Source organism: Lentinula edodes (assembly GCF_021015755.1).
Source record: "Lentinula edodes strain Le(Bin) 0899 ss11 chromosome Unknown C8R40scaffold_27, whole genome shotgun sequence".
Taxonomy (NCBI): domain Eukaryota; kingdom Fungi; phylum Basidiomycota; class Agaricomycetes; order Agaricales; family Omphalotaceae; genus Lentinula; species Lentinula edodes.
Window position 1 is genome coordinate 95,153 of NW_025764333.1, and position 22,440 is coordinate 117,592.

The following is a 22,440-nucleotide window of genomic DNA, read 5'->3' on the forward strand; positions in this document are numbered from 1 at the left end:
CACCTTCACGGACGCCACGGTGAGGACGTCGAATTCCAGGGAGGAGGCTTCGATAATTATATTAGGTACCTGATGACTAGAAAAATTTGGCAACGCACCATTGCCAGCGGATTTTATTCTCACTAAACCAAGTGATCCTGTCCTTCAGAACTATCTTGATGCCTAGGCCGCTCAGGGAATATTGTTTACAGAGCTCCAGTAGGGCCGGACGTGAAAGGTTATTGCTGTAAATGAAAATGAGGTGCAGGAACAGCAATTTGAGAATGACTATACGGACATATCTTTGTATGCAACATGGAATACGCTGTCATATTTGCAAGGAAGTGCGAGTGTTCCAGCAGGCTGAGGATCAGGAAGAAACACAATTTCGACGTTCTTGCCATCTATTTCGATATGATTCATGGCTGCGCCTGCGGCAAGATTATTACTGAGCAAGTCAATATCCATGGCCTCGACAATTTGCTGACAATGTATCGTGAGGAGACTGAGCACGGTAGCCTGTGTGTCAAGAGTATTGTGGACAACAGTGAGGAATTCGCGATCGACGTCGTCGAGACTGGTGATGAGCAGGTCCAAAGAGCCAGCAGCGGGAGCGGCAGCGCCACCGTTGTCGATCGAACTGTAAGGGACGCCAAGTGTTAATAGCGTGAACGGAGGTAAAATATATGAGAGGGACAGGCGAAACGACGGACAAGCGACCGCCCAATACACGGGTGAGAACAAAATAAACAGTAACGTGATAGTGATTCAGAGGGACGATGCAGATTCGGCCGAAAATTGCATCGTCAAAACCCGATCAAATTTTTCCGGGCCTGTCATCCGGGCGTGATTACACTGTCTATCCTCAGAGACAAGTACACAAGCATCCATTAAATGACCACGAGCGGCATATAGATAATGTAATAATTGTAATTAATCACATCAAGGCATCAACCCAAGTGACATTCGCTCTCATGAGCTGTGAGACAGTATTACAAGCTAGGAGACCCTTGCGTCGCATTAAGAATGTTTCCACTTCAGCGGGATTTAAAAGAGTCGTTATCGATAAAAGGACAAAAAAAGAGGAAAATGAAAACGAACAGGAATACAGAACAGGATCTATACAGAGATCAGTTCAAGCATACACTAACCAAGAAAACGAAGCCTATTAGAAGCGTTGAAGTAACCGAGGTACATCCAAACCAACGCGATTCTATAATGTAGTCGACATCCACCTCTGATCAAATATTCTGAAGCACTCTCCTCGCAACGCTTGCACGATTATTGTTCTCAAACGCATTCACAAATACACCACTGTTATATGTTCAGCCTCTATCACGTCCTCTGAACGAGACAAATTAGCTCAAGCTCACCTCCAAACACAAAAACCAATGAGGCTAAGACGCAGACTCGGCCAGATAAACAGCAAGATCTTTCTTCTCTCGACATACCTGACGACATAACATTTCTGCAATTTGACAGAACCAGTCAAACACGTTCAGACTAGCTTGAATAATTGTTTGAATAGTGGCGTGAAATGCCGATAAGGTCAAAAACAGTAGTATCTGCGAAAGGTCGATTTAATACATTCCATAACATCTATCACAACCAACTTACGAGCTCACAATAGAATTAGATGAATTATCGTTAATCTGTCACAACTTAGAGGATGACAGGTCTACTCACATCCGGAAAGCTATAATTCGTTAACTACACGGCCACTCGAGATAACTCAACAAAGGGACTCACGTTCTTCAAGGAAACCTTTAATGCCGCCAAACCTAGGCGGTGAAAAGTAGATCTTTTCTTCCGAACAATACACCACTTCTCCGATTTCGCATCTCGCGCTGCAAGAATTGCCCCTTTCATTTCCTTGAATTCGAAACGGACAACGGGGTTGTCCACTTCCCCGCCCCCATGATATTCCACCAAAAAGACGTAAGCTTCCGCATCACGACTTTTGGCGAGGAGGAATGCAGGAACTTCCCATACAAATCGTACAGCGATGAGGTTGTAAAGCACGAATGGGACTTGAATAATGTAACAGCGCCACGACCAGGATGAAGCGATGAAACCTACACAACCAGAGTTGACCTGGACGGCAATAACGCTACCCAGATTCCAGTAACATTCCTAACACGGAAATGAATATGAAGCAAAAAGATATGGGAAGCATTGATTCTAACCCATGACATACCAATGGCCTTCCTGGAGCGAAACTCAGTGATGTCTTGAACCAGAATAAGACTGCTCATAAGGAAGCAGGCAATGCCGAGACCAATTATAGCTCTGCCGGCGACAAAAACTGCTTCAAAAACACGCTTTATTAACATCGTAATCTACGGCTGAACACAGTAGAAAATAAGACTTACCATCCTATCCGTTGGCACCCGAAACGTCAGCGATTCAACCTATCACTAACCAATGAGCATAGTATAGCCGTAAGCTAAAGAACAAAAAAAAAAACAAAAAATCATCGGTCCATCCGTCATCGCACCAACAGCGTAGTAATATACCTACATCAAATACCCCATCGCCTACCAAAATTCTCGTCAATGTCAGTGATAATAGGACCGACGAAGAAGCCGCTAATACTTCCGATGGAGTTGAAGAGAAAAAAAACTGAGCCGAACGTCATCGCGATATCCGAGATCAGCTTGCCAGGCATCCAAAGTTGAGGGATTTATCATCTGAAGAAGGAGGTTACTTGTTGGAAACTGAAAATGTAATAAAGTACGTGCGTCCATTGAAAAATATTCCGTCGAAGATGATGCTCAAAAAGCTATAAACAATGTGTCATTACGGAGTCCCTTTGACCTTGCTCAAATCGCCTACAGATTGACTTTTATCTGGCCTTTGTTTTGATACCATTTTAATCTATCGCCAACATTCGATCTATTAGATTTCACGCATCATTAATATATCAGCCACCCACATTGTACACCAACTCGACATGTTCACTGCAACTTTGTCAGCACATTAGAGACTAGAGTAGCAAGTGTTACCCGTTCGAAGCGAATCCGTACTTAGTCTTCATCAATGCTTGATGTAAGATTGACCAGATTATTCAAAGTATAGTTGCACCTTGAAGCTTGAAGGTAGATGAATGAGATGCACGTTGCACCCGAAGAATACAAGCATGAGAAGAATCGCACCACTACGACAGGAATCTTGCGCAACCTGTTTGTGTTTATTTATCTGCTGATGCCCGTTCTCTTCGGAAAGAGAAATTGTTGAGCCCAACGGGAATCTGGGCGCAAAAATCTGTTACGTACGGTCATGTATAGAAAGACTTTCGTACCTAGCTGTAACTGACTACGGCAATTTGCGATAGAGTTTAATTGACTTGTAGGATTGTCCCTTCTTCCATTTCAATGCATCAACGAACTAGTCCGAATTCTTCTCGAGCTGCAAAAATACTCAGTGTAGGATACTCTGAATTGTTGTTGTCTTTGAAGCCATATGATACTCTTGTCTCCGATTTGCCAGTCCTGGTCATATAGTCAACGACGTCATTCGCTACTTCAGTATACCTCTTTCCGCTAAGGGAAATCTCGGCTTCACTTTCTGGTAACAAATCTCCAACTCCTGCATGCTCTTCTGGGCCAACGAATCCAGAATATGTCCCGTAGGGACAGTCATCCACTAGAAAATCGGGCATTTTCATCCTGCTATAATCTGTATCGCATCGTAGAGTTTCAATGACACGAGTCACATGAATAACAGGAATACAGAGTGAATTCGATGTCATCAACAGTTGGTGGGAGAAGACCGTGTATAGCTAGGTTCATTGTTTTGCGAATCAAAAGGTAAGAAGAATAAAGCGCTTCGCAAGCCGGTACAAACTCAGCAAGGGAAATGAGTAGGTTCACAGCTTTCCTGTTGAGGTCAATGACACGATCGCAGTAGCAACAAATAACGCCGTAATATAACGTCACGACAATACTAGTTTCTTCACCTATTCAAAATTAAGAGAAGCTCTAGAATGAAGCATATCGATAAATTCTTCACCTGGTTCTTCAAGTTTCTTCTTTCATATATAAAGAGTTCTCAACACGATACCCTCCCCACACTGATTCTGGTTATCCTGTCCAAAATTCTCGTTGAGCTCCGTGTAAATTCCCGTCGTCCTCTGCAAAATTCTCCTCTCCTCTTCCATTATGCCACTGTATCCTGAACGCCAACCAACTGATAAACATGAGAAATACGCAATGAGTGCGGATCAATATTCTCAATCGTTGAGTTATCCCATGATTCGTTTAGAATCATTACTCTAACCCTTGTCATTGTCGAAATCAAGGAATCTTGTAACCGATCCCCATTGGCATAAATTGCTACATCATAGTCCCAGTTGTCTACAACCAGATATGATTTACGCTGCGACAAACTTGTTTCATACGCAAATCACCGAAACAGGAAGACGGAACATACGGGTAGGAGACGAGGAAGCAACTGAATGCATTCGTTCTCAGAACATTGTTAAGGAAGGCTTCAATGCGACGTGTCAAGAGGTAATGTACTCGACATTTTTCAAACGAGTTATAACTTCTTCAATCAAAATTGCATACAGGAGCGTGACTCCAATACGTCTAAAAACGAATTTGCGACAGCGCTGACTATCGGAAATACGACGCAAAAATCTACATCAACTAATGATAACCACCTAGACAACTCCTTGCTGTCCATATTTAATTCACATGTTGTTCATGATACCGTCCCGAATTACGAGCAACTACGAACAATAAACTCTGATGAGACTCGCACCAACATCGGTATTGAAGAAGGTCAACTGTTCAATCTACACTAGATCTTTGTCAAAAACTATATTAAAGATTATCCTTTAGCTTATACACAATCAAAACTTCGACCCTGGACGAAAGACAACAATTCATCAGGAAACAATCAACGAAATCTGCTCTGTGAATTTAAATCGACATGTCCATACGGTATCAGTCTGTCTACTGTCGAATACTGCAGTAACGTACTGACTTGCTAATATAGACCACGTTACCTATTCACCCGGTAGTAGCAACTTGAACAAGAAAAGCACTAGTCAACAGATGAATTCCGCTGAAACATTTGTACTCAAACCGATTTCTGACGAAGATGAACCTTCACCGTCAAAAAAACATAACACAGAGGTACCTATGCAACACATCGTTTATTTGTCGTATGAATCTGATTGACTGTATAATTACAGTTCCTCAATCAATTTCAGACCCGCTCCGGTAAAAGTCTAATATATGCCGCTATCTGTTCAAGGAGCTGAATTTTCTTGATCACCTCATTTTACCAGATATCGTCAATGCACAGGCTGAATACCATCATGAAAACGTATCAACGACCTTTGATGGGTACAAATACTTCGTAGGCTTCAAAAACAGAGCATGTACCACAGATTTAATGGAATACATTTCAGAACACTATCGCACCAAGTACATGTCTCATTGATCCACAAACCGAACGTGCTCAGGAACGTTATACTTTACCGTATGACACTGGGCATCACAAAAACGTACGACAAATCATCGTGATTAACATCACATTTAATTCAGTGTTGATTGCAGACTGATCCTGTTAACAATGAAATTCCCTCCGAGAATCAATTTATACGCAAAAAAAAATGCCCTTCCCAACATATGCAGACAAGATTTTATGTATTAGACTCATCAAACAATAGCGAATCGTCAAGCTATGCAAACAGCGACCGTAGAAGAAGAAAGGTAAGAAATATTTAATACATGGATCAGTCTTATCGTTTGATCTTATCATTGCATGGAAAAGATCTCGTCGGCTCCACTTCAGTGTGAAAGTTGTGGGATCATGAAGACACCCCAATGGCGGCCAGGTCCTTATAATATGCCAACGTTATGCAATGCATGTGGACTCCGTAAGTCATCCATACAGCATTCAAAATTTTACTTAGTTCATCACAAAAGAGTACCAAAGGTCCAAAAGAAATAATACAGATCAGAAATTTGCTCCGAAAAATGGATATAACCCTACAAAAATTTGAAAAGCTACCAGGATACGAACAGAAAAGGTACATCAATATGTAGCACTTGTACGTTGAATATCGACACGACTTGTTCATCATAGAAAAACAGATAACATACATTACTCTTTCTACTCAACTGATATATCATTGATAAGTTCACCTTCTTCATACATAATTTCATTCGCACTTTCGTCCAACTGCACTCGTTTGGGAACTTGTGGTTCATCGAATGAATTGCTACCATTTCGCTTCGCAAGTACCGAACTGCTCGGACTACTCGTAGACTGCACACGTAGTTCTTGCAATCGTTTTCTCTTCGCATCAGCCACTGCCTTAGCTTTTGCCATTGTTTGTTCCAAGCGAAGGACCTCTTCCCGTCGAGCCAATTCCCTAGCTTCTTCTGCAACACGCAACTGCTCAGAATGACGTTCAAAACCTTCAACTCTATTCAATGCCTCCGTGTGGAAAAGCAGACGCATATCGTCATCATCTTCTGGCAGAACATGAAGCTTGCGAATGATGTTTGAACATATACGATTCGGTTTATTCACCGGATTTCCATTAGCTGATTTCGTGATATCCCATCTGAGAAAATAGCAATTTGGTAACGCATTCATGCATGAAAAATTATTGACAACTCACAGATGAAAATTAAATTCTATCTCAACAACACGTCCACATACAAGAACTTTCTCGTAGTCCATAGGGTGAACCAACCCTCCCTGAGAATCATAGACTTCAGGTATGTGGATACGAACATTTGAAAGATCGTGTTTTTCGGCGAGAGATCTTATACATCCTTCTGAATCCGGCCAATGGCCTAATACTCTCTCAGTAATGGGTATTTCTGCATCAAAAACGATAGGTTCATCATGCATAACATGTATACATGTATATCTCACATACCGTCGACATCATGAGTTGTTACTAACGCTTGAAGGTTTTTCTCTCTTTTCGATTTCCGCAGTTGTTCTGATAAACGATCAACACAACCTAAATTATCTTTGTTCGATAGTCTACGTACTGGGATCCGGTAACTGTCCACGTATGTTTATCATAGCAGATGCTGGCCTTGTCTTTCGAGTAGGAACATTTTGAAAAATATTCCCGGTCTTTCCACGCAAACCGTAATAGCCTAAGTCGTGCAGTTCCACAAATGTGGTCATATTGATGTCTTGATCTGGATACAACTTATCTGTATGAAATGTCAGAAATACTGATAATGTAACACATGAAACTGTATTCAATACCGTCTATAGTCTTAACTGAGTCCAAATACTGTATAGTAGCTTGTTGCAGGAAGTTCAGTAAGCTATCAAAACGAGAACGATGTTCATCGTATATAGCAATCTTTTCCTCTGAGCTTTCTGCGGGAACAAAGACCTGATTGAAAAATAATCGCGCAGATGCTCTTCGCAATGAGTCCAGATTTATCTTTTCAAAAAAATCAGTTATGATAATCAATCATACATAAATAAAGACGACATACTTCTCGATTATATATGTTCATGTCTAGGTATTCGCTACATTTCAAATCCGCAGGCGAGTCACTTATTTGAGCCACGACAGTGACGGTGACAATATCTCGTGCAGAATCCACAAGCCAGAGTCCACCTCGATCAGATAATGAAGGGACACGTTGCATCGTCGTAGTCGAAGCCACGGGAATGAGACAATCATCAAACTTGTCATTGTAAAAGTGCATCACCATTTCCAGAGGCGACAGAACTTTTGCGTTGCATATAATAAGCTGCTCGACTTGATCATATATAGTGGTGCGATCATGAAGATCTAATGAACTGAATCGACATAGTTGCAGCGACTCGTTGGTCTATGATACAAATTACTTTTCAGTTGTTCACAGAAGTAGTGACTATTCCTTACCGTTTCAACTGAATCTGTGTTTGAACAGTCGATAAGACAAATGCGATAGGTTGATTTACCGAACATACCTTCAGATAGAGAACTGACTGACATGAGTGTAAAAGATGTTCGACAGCAGCACGGTCCATAATGATTTTCGCTTATATAAACGAAAACGATATACCTAATCCAGTGCACCATTGACATCTGCGCAAACCGAAAGAACATCATACATTACATGCCTTCTGATACCTAGCATGTTTGTGTAAACGAACAACACTATAATGGAGTTTCATCGATTCGTCATGGAAGAACAACACAGGACCGAATTGGAATCGCCGCTACTTCCGACTGACACACCATCGATGATTAATATCCCGAGACATCGCATTTCAATTTCAAGTAGTAAGATCAGGACATTCTTAGAACAATCACCATACAGAAACAGCTCGTACTTTCTACTTCTCTTCTTTCGCATTCGATTTTTCGTTCATACTTGCACTGCAGTTTTGAGACATCTGTTAATATCACATAGCCTGAGTACTACTTCCCACGGAGGAGCAACAAGACTCCGACGGTTATAGCCGGCAAGGCATATCTACTAGCTGGAGGTCGCGATGCAGTTTCTATTGAAGAAGGACAAATCAAAGTCAGGCGATTAGAATTCTTTGTAGAACAGGAAACGCTCTGAATGTCGTTCCAATATCTTTTCAGGGCTTGTTAGTCACGGGCATCCTGATCATGTGATGAGAAAATACCTTGCCTTCCTTGACGGCGGACACGACTTATTCCTTCTTATTTTTGATTTCACAATCCAATGTGTTCACCGCCTGCTCTCGGTTATCCTTTCTCCGGTCTTGGTATAAAGTGGGTGAACATAGTGATCAGGGTACTGTGCTAAGCAACAATTTGCTTTTTTCTCGCGGGAACTTTTTAAATGAATGATGTCACCACATTTCGTTCGCGACGAGGTAGCCAAAGCTTCGCAGGAAGTATTCGTTCCCGAAATATTATTGCGATAAGAGCAGTAAGTCTCAGCGCTCGTACATAGGCCTCTTGCTGTTGTTGTTCGCGGGTTTTTTAAACAGGAACCATTCTCTGATCGAGTTTCTAAGCTCTTCACGATGCAAAACGCTTCAAAAACGCCTCTCCCTGCCACGTCGATAACGTTTACATCACTTTTTTCTATACCCCTTAACAGAAGCACCACCATTCACCCGGTCAACCACATCCATTGCATCAGCCACAATAGAGAGTCGGACGTTCGTACGGGCGGGGTCCACTGGGGTACTGAGATCATACAAATCAATCCCGGCACGGTAGGAGATGCCTCTGAAGTATGATAGACTCGCCTTAATTGAGCTAACTGTCTACAGACATATATAACGCGGTTCAGTGTGTAGATATTTTTGTTGATCTTCCCCGGGTTATGTTGGTGTACCATCATGTACCTCCTTCGTCCTTTGCACCCCGCAGAGCATCAAGTCACCCTCCGGTCCATCAGTATCACCACCCTGCATATATACAGAAGCTCCCTTCGGTTGAAGGTAACGCTTCCCCTCGATATCATCCAAGCGCGTCCATTCCGCGCTTGCGGGAAGCCATAAACTCACTAGATTCCAAAATGGCCTCCTTAATGAGCCAACGGCACGATCTGGAGGCTCACTTAGAGTAAGCAGTTCGCCTGCAATCACCTATTCATCGCCTGCCCAATGAGCTGCTGGCCTCGATTTTCGTTCTTGGAGTGCTTGCAATTAGGGACGAGAACCCTGTGATGGTGCCCATATTAATGCTAGTTTGGTCAGTGGTATGCCCTTATCCTCTTTCACTTTATCAACTCATTGCATTTCATGAACGTCGAGCAGTCATTACTGGGAAGAAGTGGTTTTAGACACTCCCGTGCTCTGGTCCAAGATCTCGGTCAGCCCTTACGATTCCCTAGAAAAGGCGAGACGTAAACTATCGAGATCGAAACCGTGTCCTCTTGACATTTCCATCTCTTTCGGGCCTCACCTGGACCATTTAAACAGCGTCACTGAACAGGTCATTCATGCGATGGATCTTTTTCGACCAGCTCTCTGGCTACCAAGATCTTTCAGCTTGAGTGTTCCCACACGACCTCAAGCTCATGCCGCTCTCTCTCGCTGCCAGGAAGATGCACCATTATTGGAATCTTTGACCATCCAAATTTACCGTTCTCAGGACGATCACTATTCTAGTCCTCAGCTTCCCCTCTTTCGTGGTCATACTCCACGTCTCCGTTCATATTCTCTGACCTCTTCCAATTTTGGCTGGGATACGCGTCTTGTAGGACGGCATCGCGTCCTCAAACTTGGTGGTTACTTTAATCGTTTTGTTCCGTCGCCGAGCACGCTCCTGGGTATACTCCGCCTCTGTCCTGAATTGGAAGAGATCGATCACAGGAACATGCCTGATGTGGACTCAGATTCTTGTTATCCTCCCTCTTTTCAAGAAATCAACTCTCCTAAAACCTCCAAGACGGTTCGAGTCCCCCGACTTTCAAAGATCTCATTCTACTATTCCGGAATTGTTTTCACCCGCCAGATCATGAACCAAATCGGTTTTCCGAATCTACAGTCACTCGAAATGTGTTACCTGGAAAACGTCACACCGATCCTCCAACTGCTTTACACGCGACCGTTAACCCGACTCCCATTGCAATCACTGCGGATTGAATCGTGCTTTTTCAATGAACCAAAGCTAGTGACCCTTCTTCAAAGTTGCCATCTATCACTAGCCTGGAACTTGTAGATGTCGAGGATGCTTCATCAAACCTATTAACAGTGCGTGTCAAAATTCGTCTAAATGGCGCCACATATTGATTTCTCATTCCAGAGTCTGTCTTCCTCTCAGCCATGCATTTGTCCTAAACCGGATACAGTGACCCTAGATGGATGTACTTCTCTCGATTGGGACTCTCTTCGCACCTTTGTGGAGTCCCGGCTTCCTGTTAATTCTTATCCCCGATATCAAGATGCTCGTGCCTTCCGTTCAGCCCAGGCTGCGACCAAGACTATCTCTGCTTCTGCCGTCGCTGTGGGCTACTCTCGTTCCAGCAAATCCAGATCCACTCAACACCCTCAAGCGGTGCTTCCGGGTCCACGTCGCATACGCTCCATAGACGTTACGCGCTGCAGTCAAATTAGCAAGGAGATGGTACAGTGGATGAGAATGTACATTCCGGAAGTCAAATGCGAACGTACCAAAGGGGTCTGGGGAGAACCCATGATGCCTTGAGGCGTTACGAAACTAACGAGCTGCAGATGATTTTGCTATCTTCAATTTCTCCACAAGTTTTCTGTTCTAGCATTCTGATGTGTCGTTCTGCCTCCCGAAATCTGTTTTGTTATGCTTGCATACCATTTATAACCTTTATGATTGTAATTTTATTTCACCAAGCATCAATGTATTTCTAGAGATTCCCAGCTTATCCTTGTAGAGCAATATCATAACTTTTGGCACGAAATTAATTCGACATTTTCGTTATATATGTACAAAGAATCAGAATCAGGACCGATGCATACTTCGTCAATGGAGACGATGTTAAAGGACTGCAAAGGACGCAGTCAGTTGCGTGTCACAAGTCCAGTGACGCTGAGCACCCTCACAACCGCTATCCATTGTCCTTTATTCACCAACGTGCCATGACTAACTAAGCCATCAAGGAACTTCCTTTGAACATTGGAACATAAATGTGAGGAATTAGACTGATCACGGTGACTATTGAACGTTGAACGATGGCTAATGATACAACATCGAAAAAAACATACAAGACTCAAAAAATAATCATGAACCTAATACCCGTACTTTAAATCTCAAACCACCCCAGTTGTAGTAGCTCTCTTGGTCGCCGGAGGAGTCTTTCACAATCCCGCAACACTTGAGTTACGCGGCAGAGCGTTTAGCTTGCATGGAGATTCTGGGTTTTCAACTGTTGGCTCTTGTCGAGCCTGCGCGAAGAAAAGCTTCGCCTCACGATCGCCGATGATCTCGATGAAATATGTGTTTCCTGCAAACCAAAGCAAAACGATTGAGCCTCAAGAATGAGACAAAGATACAAACACCATGACATACCTCGAGCGACCATGAACTGAGCACCAGTACACAAAAAGCTACTCGTCTCGTGTATTTTCAGATTGATGGCGCCTTGAATAAGATAAAAGGTTTGCGCAAATCGTGTCAGTAATACGATCAAATCGGATCAAATATTGCTACAAACATAGGTGTTATCTTTGGTAGTCTTAGTCGGTTTTCTTCCGTGCACTGGGATGGTTAGGTGACCAGAAGCTGTGAAATTGTCGTCGCCGAAAATCCATTGGTATGCCCATTCGCTGTTGGCAACGCGATGAGGTTTGATATCCTTGGCAAGACAGATTATTCCTGAAAAATGTTTCGCGGAAGTAGTAAAACAACGGACGTTTATCCTTTGGCTCTTTCGTCTTCCAAACAATCACACTGACTACAGCATTTGTATCATCATCCCAACTTTCTTCGGGGTCATCCGCAGGTTGAACGGTCTTACTTCTACCTCGCTTCCGCTTATGATGTTTGCCTAAAAGCTCCTTCGGTTCCTCCGGCATTCGAATGATTTCTTTAATGTGAGGTACAAGGACGGTGCCATGCGTAGGCCGTTCATACACATATTTCTCGTTTCTCCACCACTCGAGTGGTCTGATGGGTCTTCGTTGACTGCGGCGCACACCTGAGGATAGATGAAATAGTGGATCCAAATCATCATAAGTGCAAACGACATACCTTCGCGACGAGTTTCCTTCTTCCTTGCTTGTCCCTTCTCCTTCTGCTTCTCTTTCCCTTTATCCATCCTGGACTTCTTCGATGCAACCGCTTCTTCTTCTTCGTCCTCGTGGATTTCTTCTTGTTCACCGATAGACTCATTACCGTTGGTGAGATCTTCGAGTTGCTGTTGAATCTCCTCCTTAGCGTCAGGCGTCTGTGTCCTTGGTGGTGGCTCTTCAGGGGATGTTGTTCGCTCGATAGCCTACCCTCGTTTTCACTTAGGAGACTGAGCAGGAGGGTTCCCCTTCTTGCGCTTGGGCGATGGAATGGGTAGTTCATCCACAACACCATCCATTTCATCATCTTCCATAGCATCTTGATCCAATTCGGGTAAACTTCGGTGCGATATAGATAAATCGTCGGGGAACCCAATATCGAGGGACATATCTGCGAAACCATTTGTGCCAAGTGTTGTGGTCGATATTGAATCATCGTCGTTGACCATGACTCTCTGGGAGAGACGAGAGCGTCCAGCACTAATATTGCTGTGACGTAACTTGTTATGCAAACGAGTGTGAGGTGATGGTACATCGTCAAACTGATTGGCAGAGTTTCGTGCCACGGGTCGAAACATCGAGTTCATTCGTCTGGAAATGGGGGAGCTGGGTTGTTTGGAGTTGGCTATGTAGTGGATTGGGCTTTTTTAAAAGTGGATATTTCATTATTACAGCACGAACACTAAAGTAATACGCACTGTCGATTTCCATGTCAGATTCACCCTCCTCCTCTTGGGGCTATGGGTCCGGAGAAATGTCTATCTTCTTCTTCTTCGAATCTTTGATCTTATATGGTGTGATTTTATCTGCTTGCTGAGTGAAATGCTCGTATGTTTCGAAGCCATCTGAATCTGGGTCGTGCGCGACCTTGACGCCGGTTTTTCTCGTAACTTCGAGGGAATCACCTCTGTAGGGTATATGCGCCTTCGGAGGTCGGCGTCTAGAGCCAATGCTGCTCTGACGGGGTCGTGTTTCTGGCATAGTGGCACATAGTGGCACTTGCAAAAAAGTCGTGATAACGCCGTCACCGGCCCAGATGGGGAACTGCAGTATAAAGTTCAAAAGAACAGGCGCGCGCTGCACGAAATTTGCCCACGTGACGACATCCGTCTCGGTTTCGGCCCAGTTTACGACCTAAGCATTTTCTTCACTGATCACGTTCAGCCTTCATGGCGGCTGCTCGACTCTGTTCTCGGGTAGCTTCCAAGAGATACTATTCACGCACCTTGTCTACTCATGCCTATCGTGAGCCCATGCCAGGTGACAAAGGTGCGCCTCGGACTTTTGGAGGAAACTAATAATCTCTAACATCTTCTCTAGTTGTCGTTGGCATGTCAGGGGGCGTCGATTCTTCCGTTACTGCAAGGCTACTCGCGAACCAAGTCTAACCACGTTTTTCTTTGGCGACAAGCTTCTAATATGACGTGCAGGACTACGACTTGTCTGCAATTTTCATGCGCAACTGGGATACCAGAGCTGACTCTGGGACAGACAAAGGTTGCGAATGGGAGAAAGACTGGGACAACGTTCAACGCGTTTGCAAGTCACTCGGAATCCCATGCACCATGGTGTGCTACACTTGTGTTAGAGATATCTTCTTGTCAATGATCGCAGACAGAATGATCTTTTGCGGGAAAACTGGAACAGAATATTTCAACCAGCTTTGGATGTTTGGGAAAGTGGGTCTATGCCGAATCCCGATGTTTGGTGTAACAGGTACAGTGTAGGCCTTTTAATCATACTGCATGCTGACTTTTGCGTAGAGAAATTAAATTCGGGGCTCTTTTGGAACGATTGCGCGTCGATCCAATCACAGGAATATCATGGTTTGCTACAGGTATGGGCAGTTGAACCTTCTTCTCAATCCCACCATTCAGATGAAACAAGGACACTACGCAAGGAAACGTTGATCTTCGAATGGCCGTCCCCAACTTCTCTCTGCAAAAGACCAAACAAAAGATCAGTCTTACTATTTGTCGTCAATATCTGAGCAAGGCCTTGCACGATCGCTTTTCCCTCTGAGCGAAATAACCAAAGTCGATGTCCGATAACTCGCACGGAAGTATCGATTAGAAACAGCAGAGAAGCCGGAAAGTATGGGTCTATGCTTTGTTGGCGAGAGCGGAAATTTTAGTCAATTTTTAAGCAAGTCTTTATCCAATGACGCACTGCTTGCTTCTCAACTTAAATCGTCTTGTAGATTCTTACCTCAGACCCAATCCCGGTCCGATAATTGACTCTACGATGCAAAAGGTGATCGGACATCATGAAGGCCTTTGGACATACACAATTGGAGAAAACGCCAAGGTAGCAGGACAACCCTCCAAAATGTTTGTTTCGCACAAGGACCCTATCAAGAATGCCATCTATGTCGTTCCGAGTAGGTGAGTATCTTGTTCAAGGCGTCTTGGGGAAGGGCGAAGACTGAAACATCTATATTGCAGTAATCACCAAGCCTTGCGCGAACAACGAGTGATTTGCGAAGAATGGAAGTAGATTTGGAATGATTCCCCTCCTGCCATCATTTTCGAACCAGCAGGTTTCCGTGCGGCGGTCAAAGTGCGCCATCGTCAGGATGTTCAGTCATGTATAGCTAAGACGTGCAACTTTTGCTCCTAACCTGTAATTCATTTTCTAAGCCAAGCTCTGACAGTGCCCATGATGGAAAGCTTGAGATCATAACCAACGAGCCTATGCGCGGGGTATCGCCAGGTCAAGTTGCTGCTCTGTGGGACGGAGATTGGTGTCTCAGATGCGGTGTAATCACTGCTACAGGCAATTCCCTGCTACATATTGTTGATGGACGATTCAGGCCTTCTCATGTTGCGAAACAAGTTGACCAACTTCAGAAAAAGAGGACTACAAAATCTACAGGTGAAGGTCCGCCTGAACGAAGTCAACTCCAAAAACCATCGCCAGGATCGAAAATTCCAACATGAAGCCCCACTCGGCAAATTGAAAAAACTGGCGAAGGAAACGAAACACTGGGATTGGTGATAAGTCTTGCCATTTCTGCTGATACCTTCAATTTGTGCATGTCTTCGATCCAGGAATTATTTGTATCACTTTAAGAACAACAAAAATGTATCCGCCATGAAATCCACTTTGATCAACCATAAGGGCATTCATTGACTCCAGGGTCACATATTACCACGTTACAATTGAGTACATCCACAAGATATTATGCATTAGATGCGCATCCAAACACAACCCAGCCAACACCACAGTGACAGTGCGTACAAACAAGATATATTATGTAAAGCAATCAAAATGTAGCGAAATCAATCATTCAAGTTCGTCCTTGAATCAAGTATGAGTTCCGTTTCGTTGACCGTACCCGCATTCTGGACCACCTGTTGCTCTCTAGAAGCAAGCTCGCTTGCGATTTCGTTCCCTACATCGTCCGCGCTAGGTTGATTCAAGGGTCCAACGGACTGGATGTCTTCGGAAGGTACTGACGATTGCCCTTGTCGAGGACACGATGGTGATTGTTCTTGCCCGAAGAGACTAGAACTGACTGGGGCTGGGCAAATAGGAATAAGAGGACGTGGAGTACTCGGCGTTCCCGAAGTGTTCGAATGACGGGTTTTATCGGGCGTTGCTATGAAAGTTGTTGGTAGGAGAGGTGTTGCGAGGTCCATGGATACTTCGCCGTCCTCCGCGTCGGTGGGCTGAGGTGGTGCGGGCGAAGCTGAGCGTTTTAGTTCGGGCTCAGCAGTTAAGCGAGATAAGGGTCTCATATTTTCTTTTGCTTCGGTATCGCTATCTGGCACATCGGAAGAATGTAAATTGCGCAACCGTTCGACAAGTTTCAAATTATCCTCAATAAGAGATTTTTCGCGACAGAGGCTAGCTGCGTATGCAACTTCCATGTCCACAGAGGTGTTGTCTTGAAACAGATGCGCGGACCTGAGCCAATCAAATCCGTCAACATTGAACAACGACGTCGAAGTTCTGTTCCACACCTTCGAGACTCTATCTCTAAGTTAGCAGGTGCACTTACTGACTTCTGAATAACAGTCTGTTCAGCAACCATTTTCTGGAGTCAATCCCGTTCGGATGCAAAAGCGTTGATAGTGAGACCTAAATTTCTGATATCTGTATCCATTTGAGCGATGAGCTTCGAGGTGGGATTAACGTTCTCTAAGGACGGTGCCACATCTCCATTTGTGGGAGACATACGCACAGTGGGATCGGAGTCGTCTTGGATTTCGCGGGAAGTCTCGTCAAGTCGTATGCGGTCGCTGTACTTGATATGCGAGGTTGAAGCCAGTGGTGCTGATATACTCTGGCTGAATTTTCCAGCTAGCACGAGCAAGTATAAAATGATTCATGATTGATTGTGATTAGCATCAAGTTGAATAGTCGTCACCTGTCCCTCCAGTTGTTGATTCCCTAGCTCCAATACCTGATGACGAGTAGAGGTCTTCTGTAGGATTTTCGAAAGAACTGAAGAGTCCATTGGAGTGAAAGGTTCAAATCCTGTCCTGGTTCTCTCGCTATTTGCGCTTTCGCGTCCAAAAAGAGAGACTGATGGGCTGTTCGTGCTAGATCTCTTTCATGTACTAGAATATCAATCATGGCAGCAGCATAATCCATCAACCTTTGATCAAAATCGTTCGAGACATCCTGATTGCGATGCATCAACAATTTGGGATCAGCAGGTTCTGCGAATAACATTCAGACTGAGCTGACTAGTCAATGCGAAAGTACATAGCAGACGGACCAAGCTGGATACATGAAGTTGAGATTGCGGCCAACTATTATGGGGGTCTTCTATTACAGACGTATACCAAGATACTTAATGAGTAACATAGAAGCATAAGTGTTTCTTGTCCCCTTCATGACATACCTCTTTGAAGAAAGGATACGATAGCATCACGAAGATCTTCCTTCTCATAGTTAACTGATCTGAGGAATTGATAGTATGTTTTGAGTCGCTCTTGCATTTTGTGTTTAACAGCTTGTTCTGCTCTGAGTTCCTCGTCGTGGCTGAGCTGGAGTGCATCCAATGCGTCCTGTGTGGAAGTGAGTCGGCTCTGGATAAGCGAAGTACGCGCGGCATATGCTTTCAACTGTAACTTTAATTGCAAAATCTATAAGGTGATCTTCTTTACCGGGTGCCGCCTTCATTCCTTACGGTGAACGCACCTCCTGGTCTTTCTCACGCGATAGTAGCGCCACTGAATCGATCCGAGGAAGCCCCATACGCAATAAGAGCTGGTTGATATAGAACGAATCCTAATGTCACGAACTACTAACTAACAGAGAGGATAGAACATGGAAGTGGAAAACAAAGAACGATCAATCTAGTCGGCTTGGCTCGGACCGACCAACTAAAGCTGGTTGAACATGTTCTCTTGTTTTCTTGTTTTCATGACATCTGCAATCAGTTCTGTATGCAGGCCGAAAATCAGATCGACAAGGCACGCGATATGGACGTCAATCAACGCCAGGAGCATTCAGAACTTTTGAAATCTATCTTTTATGTACGTGACGAGCACTCCGACGAGGACGTATCCCTTTTACGTTGGTCTACAGACGATAAGGAGCGCTTCTTTGCAGCCTCTGTTCACATTCTGCTTTACGGCAAGATCTTATTGCCGAATCTATTGGTACAAAGAATGTTGCTCAAGTCTGCGTATATCTTTTCGCATTGGAGGGGACGCCGTTGGAAATTGCGACACAGGACCGCTGAGACCCGATCTCGAAATAGCAATGGAAGTCACCGATGAATGGCTGGAAGCAGAGGAGGAGCAAGCTGCATTTCTTCGGGACATCGACCTCGCTTGGGGGACAGACCTGGGATCGCAGGACCATGATACATCAGAGCCAGCGGATGCAAATTCAACCAGTATGCGAAACGATGTATTGAAAATTTTCACCGTTGATCATTGCAAGGTGATTGATAAAATTTTTAGACAAGAAGAAACATCGTCAGGGATCCCCTCGTTGCCAGTGCCGGAAACAGAACCGGAATGGACTGCTGAAGTCTCTCCGGCCGAGCGTCGTCGTCTCAAGAAGAGGCTACACATGCGTCACAAACGTGCGGAGATAGCTGGTACTGATATCGTAACGGATACTCAGAGACTACAGTGTGGTCGAAAGAGAAAGGCTGTTGGCTCACCACCTTACACCCCCAGTCAAGTGAACTCTGACAGTGAAGAAGGGTCGGAATTTGAAGACCGGCACAAGAAAAGGCAGCGGAAACGTGGTTTGACGAGGGAACAGAAAGTACTCGAAACCTTCATTGACTTGGAAATTGACGCAGCCGTCCGTCATAATCAAGGACTTGACTTATTCCATTTACACCCTCTAGGACGACTTCTCACGTGAGGAGTTAGTTATCATACCTATCCTTTCTCATTACTCACTCTCCTTCCAGACGACGTAGAGATAGATCAAAGTCTTAAGACAATTGTTAACTTCGGCTTTCATCGATCAAGTGGCGGTTAGAAAAGATCGAATAGATAAGACTGCGGCTAGTGGCGTTCAATATGCTTCTGCTCAAAGTGTCGCATACAAAGCTCTGGGAATCACTGGAGACGTTTTTATACATCCTTCGTCTGTCTTGTTCAAGTACACTCCTCCAGAATACCTCATTTTCAATGAGGTGATGCGAACGAGTCAGGTTTGGCTCAAAGGTGAGATTTTCCGCAACGCTTCACACTGAGAATGATATTGGGCATAAAGGGCTGACCGTCATCAATCCCGCGTGGTTATCCTCTGTGGGTAAATCATCTCTGTGCACCTTTTCGAAACCAGCAAAAAAATAGTGCCGGGATTCTAACGGTGGTACCTCATTTTGGTCCAGATGGTTGGGAGTTACCGCCCATCAAGGCAGAACACCCTTAAATGAGTACAATGTTCAAACCGATATGATTGTCATGATTTATACAGACATGTGTGTATCACTAGATGTGTATCGTGTAGATTGCATTTGGACATTATTAATTGACTGAGCAGTAGCGTCCTTCGGCGCTAGTCAGCGTTCGAGGTATTACCATGATCGTATTGTTTGCAAGGATAGGATATATACAAACAATGATCTAGTAGTGACTGAACAACCTGTTTACCATAGACCGTACAGTACCAGTATAAATGCTCCCATGGTACAATGGAAATCCCTGCCTCAAGATGTATATAATTGTCGCGTGTTTGCTCTCCCTGAGCCGCCCATTAGATTCTTCTCTTCCTCTGCCAAACTTCACGAGGTTCTTCACCCTATGAAGCCCCATGATATCCAGATATGTGTCTCAGCGACATCGAGACTCAATGGATATTTCCTTCCACCTGTTCTGAGGTGCTCCCCTCGACATGACCAGCACAGGTTCGGCGCCGCGTCCTCACTCCATTGTCTTAAGAGATTTTGACCAATTTGCCAATCCTTCGCTGCCATCTCATCGCGGCACACTCAAACTCGGACGGTGCCTTCGATATTCTCTACGCACTCATGAATCCTGCACATCACCTGGTTCGCCGGCTCTGATATGGACATCTAGGCTTTGACCAACTGCTACGCATATACCGAAGTTGCGCAGAGGGCACAATGGGCCACCATCCATTTACTGTTTCAATTGCAGAGCTTCCAGATATCCAGATCGTAATGGATTCACCAATGACACTGTGGATGTCATTTTCTAATAAAACACATGAACGTATGTAGAACTAGAGATACAGAAATGTGTTGTGCAAATTCTATGTATATACATTTGGACATTGTATGATGGAGGTAAGTAGAGGAAATGATGCTTTTAAACCAAAAAAGAGATTATCAGGCTTTAGAAGTATTTGTCTGGAGGAAGAAGATCATGGACGCTGAACAATGGATAAGCTATTTATGTACACGACGTAATGGAACACAACAAGACGCACTCTATTTTTGTTCTTGGGTATGAATAGGGCAGGACTTTGCTTGGGGCATTTTCGAGGAGGATGAGGAGTAGAAAGGGGACGTGTATTGGTCGCAGATGATGCGGGCGGCACAGATTTAATGTGGGAGGAATCAGGTTTTGGATCAGCCATTTCTTCCAACTTCGTTTTGCCTTTTTACTTATCTAGAGGGGTCGGCGCAACGTCGTTGACATGTAAAGGCTCAGAAGAGCTTGATTTTGGTGGGTTAGTTAAGGCTGCAGCCTTCAACTCCTTTGGAGTGGAAAGATCAGGATGCTGAGATACAGCCAAAGCAGGCTTGGTTTGTTTAGACTTTCGAGGAGAGGTCCCAGTCAGAGGGGTTCCACTGGCCATGGTGGAATGAGCTGTGAAGTACGAGATATCAACCTGCAAAACAAAACTGAGTTGCAACAGCAGGACTATGTGCGGCCCACGAACCTCGGGGAAAATATTCCGAGCCTTTGAGTGCGCCACAATCTCCCGCCATGTCTCGTTACTGCGTTCAAGAGTTGCTGCATTCCCAAGAATAAACAGAGACAATTTTGCTCGTGTGATAGCAACGTTCATTCGGCGGATGTCTATGATAACGTCGATCGACAGCGGTGGCAGCATTGAATGAACATACCCTTGACATGACCAATACTGACAACACCTGGCCCGGCTCAAACACAAGAAAGTATAATCACGTCCTTCTCCTGTCCCTGGAAGCCATCTACGGTCCTGAAATCTACTTGGGTAAGAATTTCACGGCCAAATCGTTGCTCAAAGGCAATCTTTAACTCTCGAATTTGAGCGCTATACATCGATACTATTCTCACTCGGAAGGTAAAGTCCACAGAACGAAAATCCTTCCTCAGCCCATTGAAAAGTGCCACAGCAACTTGAGCTTCAACTCTGTTCTTCGTAGAACGTCCGCTCGATTCCTCCAGACCACCTTTGACATTAAAAAAAACGGTAGGTTCCAAACTTGGAGTGAATATGCCACAGCTGCGCCGTTTTGGTATCCATGTTCGGGCCATCCTGTAATCGATCTTCATAGAAAATTTTACTGGGCAAGCGACTAATATCAGGGTGCATACGGTATTGAATGCTGAGTAGATGGACAGCCTCCAGACGCTGTTTTTGAAGTCGTACAAACAAGGATTGGTTGTATTGGTATTTGGATGCCTGGATTTTTTTTTCAGTCTTTACCTGCTTTCAAATCGACGAATAACTTACCTGCATGGAGATGACAGTCGGGGGAAGTTGTTGTGGATCGCGTACCATAACACAACGACTACATCTGTATTTCAGTGGTATTAATGAGCTCAATTTGATTGCTTGTGCGGCTTCATCAATGATAACCATGTCGTATTCGTACTGCTCCAAATTCTCGTGACCAGTACTGTCTATTGTACAGGTAGAATAGACAGTTCTAGAAGTGATTTAGATCCGCAAAGCCTTTATGTTCAACAGAGCAAGGGTAGTGGCTGGAAAGTGCTATCCATCATCAAAAGCAAGTTTTTCAACTTGCACTGGGTGTTTTGGCAGCTGGGAAGCTCTCTCAGTGCTGCTTTCAGATGTTTAGCAAGACATACATACTTTACAGATGATTAGAACATTGACAAGGAATTCTGCACAGTAAGCAGGTCGAAGTTTTCTAGATAGAGGGCACAGAACATTTGCAGTACCATATGCAGTGACATGTGCAGTAGTCCTGCAGTGACATATGCAGTGACATGCAGTACCACTGCAATTACTCAAATATATATGTAAATAGATGATCCTCCACTGTACAAAATACATCCCATTCTATAAATGCTTTGTATGACAATAACAGGGAGTATAATGGCGTGTAGGGGCTGAATGGATACGTGAATATTTGATTGAAATTGGATAGTGATCTCATTATTC

The 22,440-nt window shown here is 44.2% G+C and overlaps 9 protein-coding genes across 9 annotated transcripts; 4 read left to right on the forward strand and 5 right to left on the reverse strand.

Moving 5' to 3' along the window:
• Nucleotides 1-1,592: 1,592 nt before the first annotated feature.
• C8R40DRAFT_1071089 (uncharacterized protein) lies at nt 1,593-2,647 on the reverse strand (the record flags this gene model as incomplete). The annotated part of the gene is made up of 6 exons (XM_046226304.1): nt 1,593-1,631; nt 1,666-1,689; nt 1,729-2,112; nt 2,177-2,226; nt 2,402-2,425; nt 2,509-2,647. 6 exons carry the CDS (start codon nt 2,645-2,647, stop codon nt 1,593-1,595), a joined length of 660 nt encoding a protein of 219 aa, XP_046084200.1.
• Nucleotides 2,648-4,346: 1,699 nt separating this feature from the next.
• On the forward strand, nt 4,347-5,551 carry C8R40DRAFT_1172750 (uncharacterized protein; the record flags this gene model as incomplete). Its single annotated transcript, XM_046231906.1, has 7 exons — nt 4,347-4,490; nt 4,550-4,763; nt 4,824-4,931; nt 4,981-5,120; nt 5,180-5,207; nt 5,276-5,346; nt 5,399-5,551. The coding sequence occupies 7 exons, from the start codon at nt 4,347-4,349 to the stop codon at nt 5,549-5,551; spliced, it is 858 nt and encodes a 285-aa protein (XP_046084201.1).
• Nucleotides 5,552-6,105: 554 nt separating this feature from the next.
• On the reverse strand, nt 6,106-7,954 carry C8R40DRAFT_1172751 (uncharacterized protein; the record flags this gene model as incomplete). Its single annotated transcript, XM_046231907.1, has 8 exons — nt 6,106-6,562; nt 6,620-6,824; nt 6,884-6,949; nt 7,002-7,172; nt 7,228-7,411; nt 7,467-7,808; nt 7,862-7,875; nt 7,930-7,954. The coding sequence occupies 8 exons, from the start codon at nt 7,952-7,954 to the stop codon at nt 6,106-6,108; spliced, it is 1,464 nt and encodes a 487-aa protein (XP_046084202.1).
• A 1,331-nt stretch (nt 7,955-9,285) lies between these two features.
• On the forward strand, nt 9,286-11,098 carry C8R40DRAFT_1198430 (uncharacterized protein; the record flags this gene model as incomplete). Its single annotated transcript, XM_046233099.1, has 5 exons — nt 9,286-9,343; nt 9,520-9,640; nt 9,706-10,580; nt 10,613-10,644; nt 10,697-11,098. The coding sequence occupies 5 exons, from the start codon at nt 9,286-9,288 to the stop codon at nt 11,096-11,098; spliced, it is 1,488 nt and encodes a 495-aa protein (XP_046084203.1).
• A 626-nt stretch (nt 11,099-11,724) lies between these two features.
• Nucleotides 11,725-13,103, reverse strand: C8R40DRAFT_1071092 (uncharacterized protein; the record flags this gene model as incomplete). The annotated part of the gene is made up of 6 exons (XM_046226305.1): nt 11,725-11,870; nt 11,936-12,007; nt 12,077-12,241; nt 12,279-12,563; nt 12,617-12,819; nt 12,877-13,103. The coding sequence occupies 6 exons, from the start codon at nt 13,101-13,103 to the stop codon at nt 11,725-11,727; spliced, it is 1,098 nt and encodes a 365-aa protein (XP_046084204.1).
• A 665-nt stretch (nt 13,104-13,768) lies between these two features.
• On the forward strand, nt 13,769-15,770 carry C8R40DRAFT_1113975 (tRNA methyl transferase-domain-containing protein). The gene is made up of 12 exons (XM_046228498.1): nt 13,769-13,923; nt 13,975-13,976; nt 14,085-14,222; nt 14,273-14,370; nt 14,418-14,491; nt 14,542-14,559; nt 14,602-14,696; nt 14,718-14,799; nt 14,855-15,038; nt 15,099-15,126; nt 15,151-15,254; nt 15,308-15,770. The coding sequence occupies exons 1-12, from the start codon at nt 13,824-13,826 to the stop codon at nt 15,591-15,593; spliced, it is 1,209 nt and encodes a 402-aa protein (XP_046084205.1). The 5' UTR covers nt 13,769-13,823; the 3' UTR covers nt 15,594-15,770.
• A 101-nt stretch (nt 15,771-15,871) lies between these two features.
• Nucleotides 15,872-17,991, reverse strand: C8R40DRAFT_1113979 (uncharacterized protein). Its single transcript, XM_046228499.1, is given in 9 exon segments — nt 15,872-16,563; nt 16,620-16,656; nt 16,738-16,942; nt 17,027-17,153; nt 17,186-17,321; nt 17,377-17,430; nt 17,507-17,750; nt 17,806-17,862; nt 17,878-17,991. 8 exon segments carry the CDS (start codon nt 17,860-17,862, stop codon nt 15,936-15,938), a joined length of 1,488 nt encoding a protein of 495 aa, XP_046084206.1. The 5' UTR covers nt 17,878-17,991; the 3' UTR covers nt 15,872-15,935.
• Nucleotides 17,992-18,372: 381 nt separating this feature from the next.
• C8R40DRAFT_1071095 (uncharacterized protein) lies at nt 18,373-19,509 on the forward strand (the record flags this gene model as incomplete). Its single annotated transcript, XM_046226306.1, has 4 exons — nt 18,373-18,986; nt 19,111-19,298; nt 19,348-19,382; nt 19,420-19,509. The coding sequence occupies 4 exons, from the start codon at nt 18,373-18,375 to the stop codon at nt 19,507-19,509; spliced, it is 927 nt and encodes a 308-aa protein (XP_046084207.1).
• Nucleotides 19,510-20,703: 1,194 nt separating this feature from the next.
• C8R40DRAFT_1198462 (AAA domain-containing protein) lies at nt 20,704-21,566 on the reverse strand (the record flags this gene model as incomplete). Its single annotated transcript, XM_046233100.1, has 3 exons — nt 20,704-20,934; nt 20,986-21,125; nt 21,218-21,566. The coding sequence occupies 3 exons, from the start codon at nt 21,564-21,566 to the stop codon at nt 20,704-20,706; spliced, it is 720 nt and encodes a 239-aa protein (XP_046084208.1).
• Between the last annotated feature and the right edge of the window lie 874 nt (nt 21,567-22,440).

Coding starts and splice junctions, on each gene's coding strand:
- C8R40DRAFT_1113975 (XM_046228498.1), top strand. CDS start 13,824: ATGGCGGCTGCTCGACTCTGTTCTCGGGTAGCTTCCAAGAGATACTAT. Junction 14,223..14,272: donor TCGGAATCCCATGCACCATG/GTGTGCTACACT, acceptor GATCGCAGACAG/AATGATCTTTTGCGGGAAAA. Junction 15,255..15,307: donor CAGTCATGTATAGCTAAGAC/GTGCAACTTTTG, acceptor AAGCTCTGACAG/TGCCCATGATGGAAAGCTTG.
- C8R40DRAFT_1113979 (XM_046228499.1), bottom strand. CDS start 17,862: ATGGGGCTTCCTCGGATCGATTCAGTGGCGCTACTATCGCGTGAGAAA. Junction 16,657..16,737: donor TACAGATATCAGAAATTTAG/GTCTCACTATCA, acceptor TTCAGAAGTCAG/TAAGTGCACCTGCTAACTTA. Junction 16,564..16,619: donor TTAGAGATAGAGTCTCGAAG/GTGTGGAACAGA, acceptor TGATTGGCTCAG/GTCCGCGCATCTGTTTCAAG.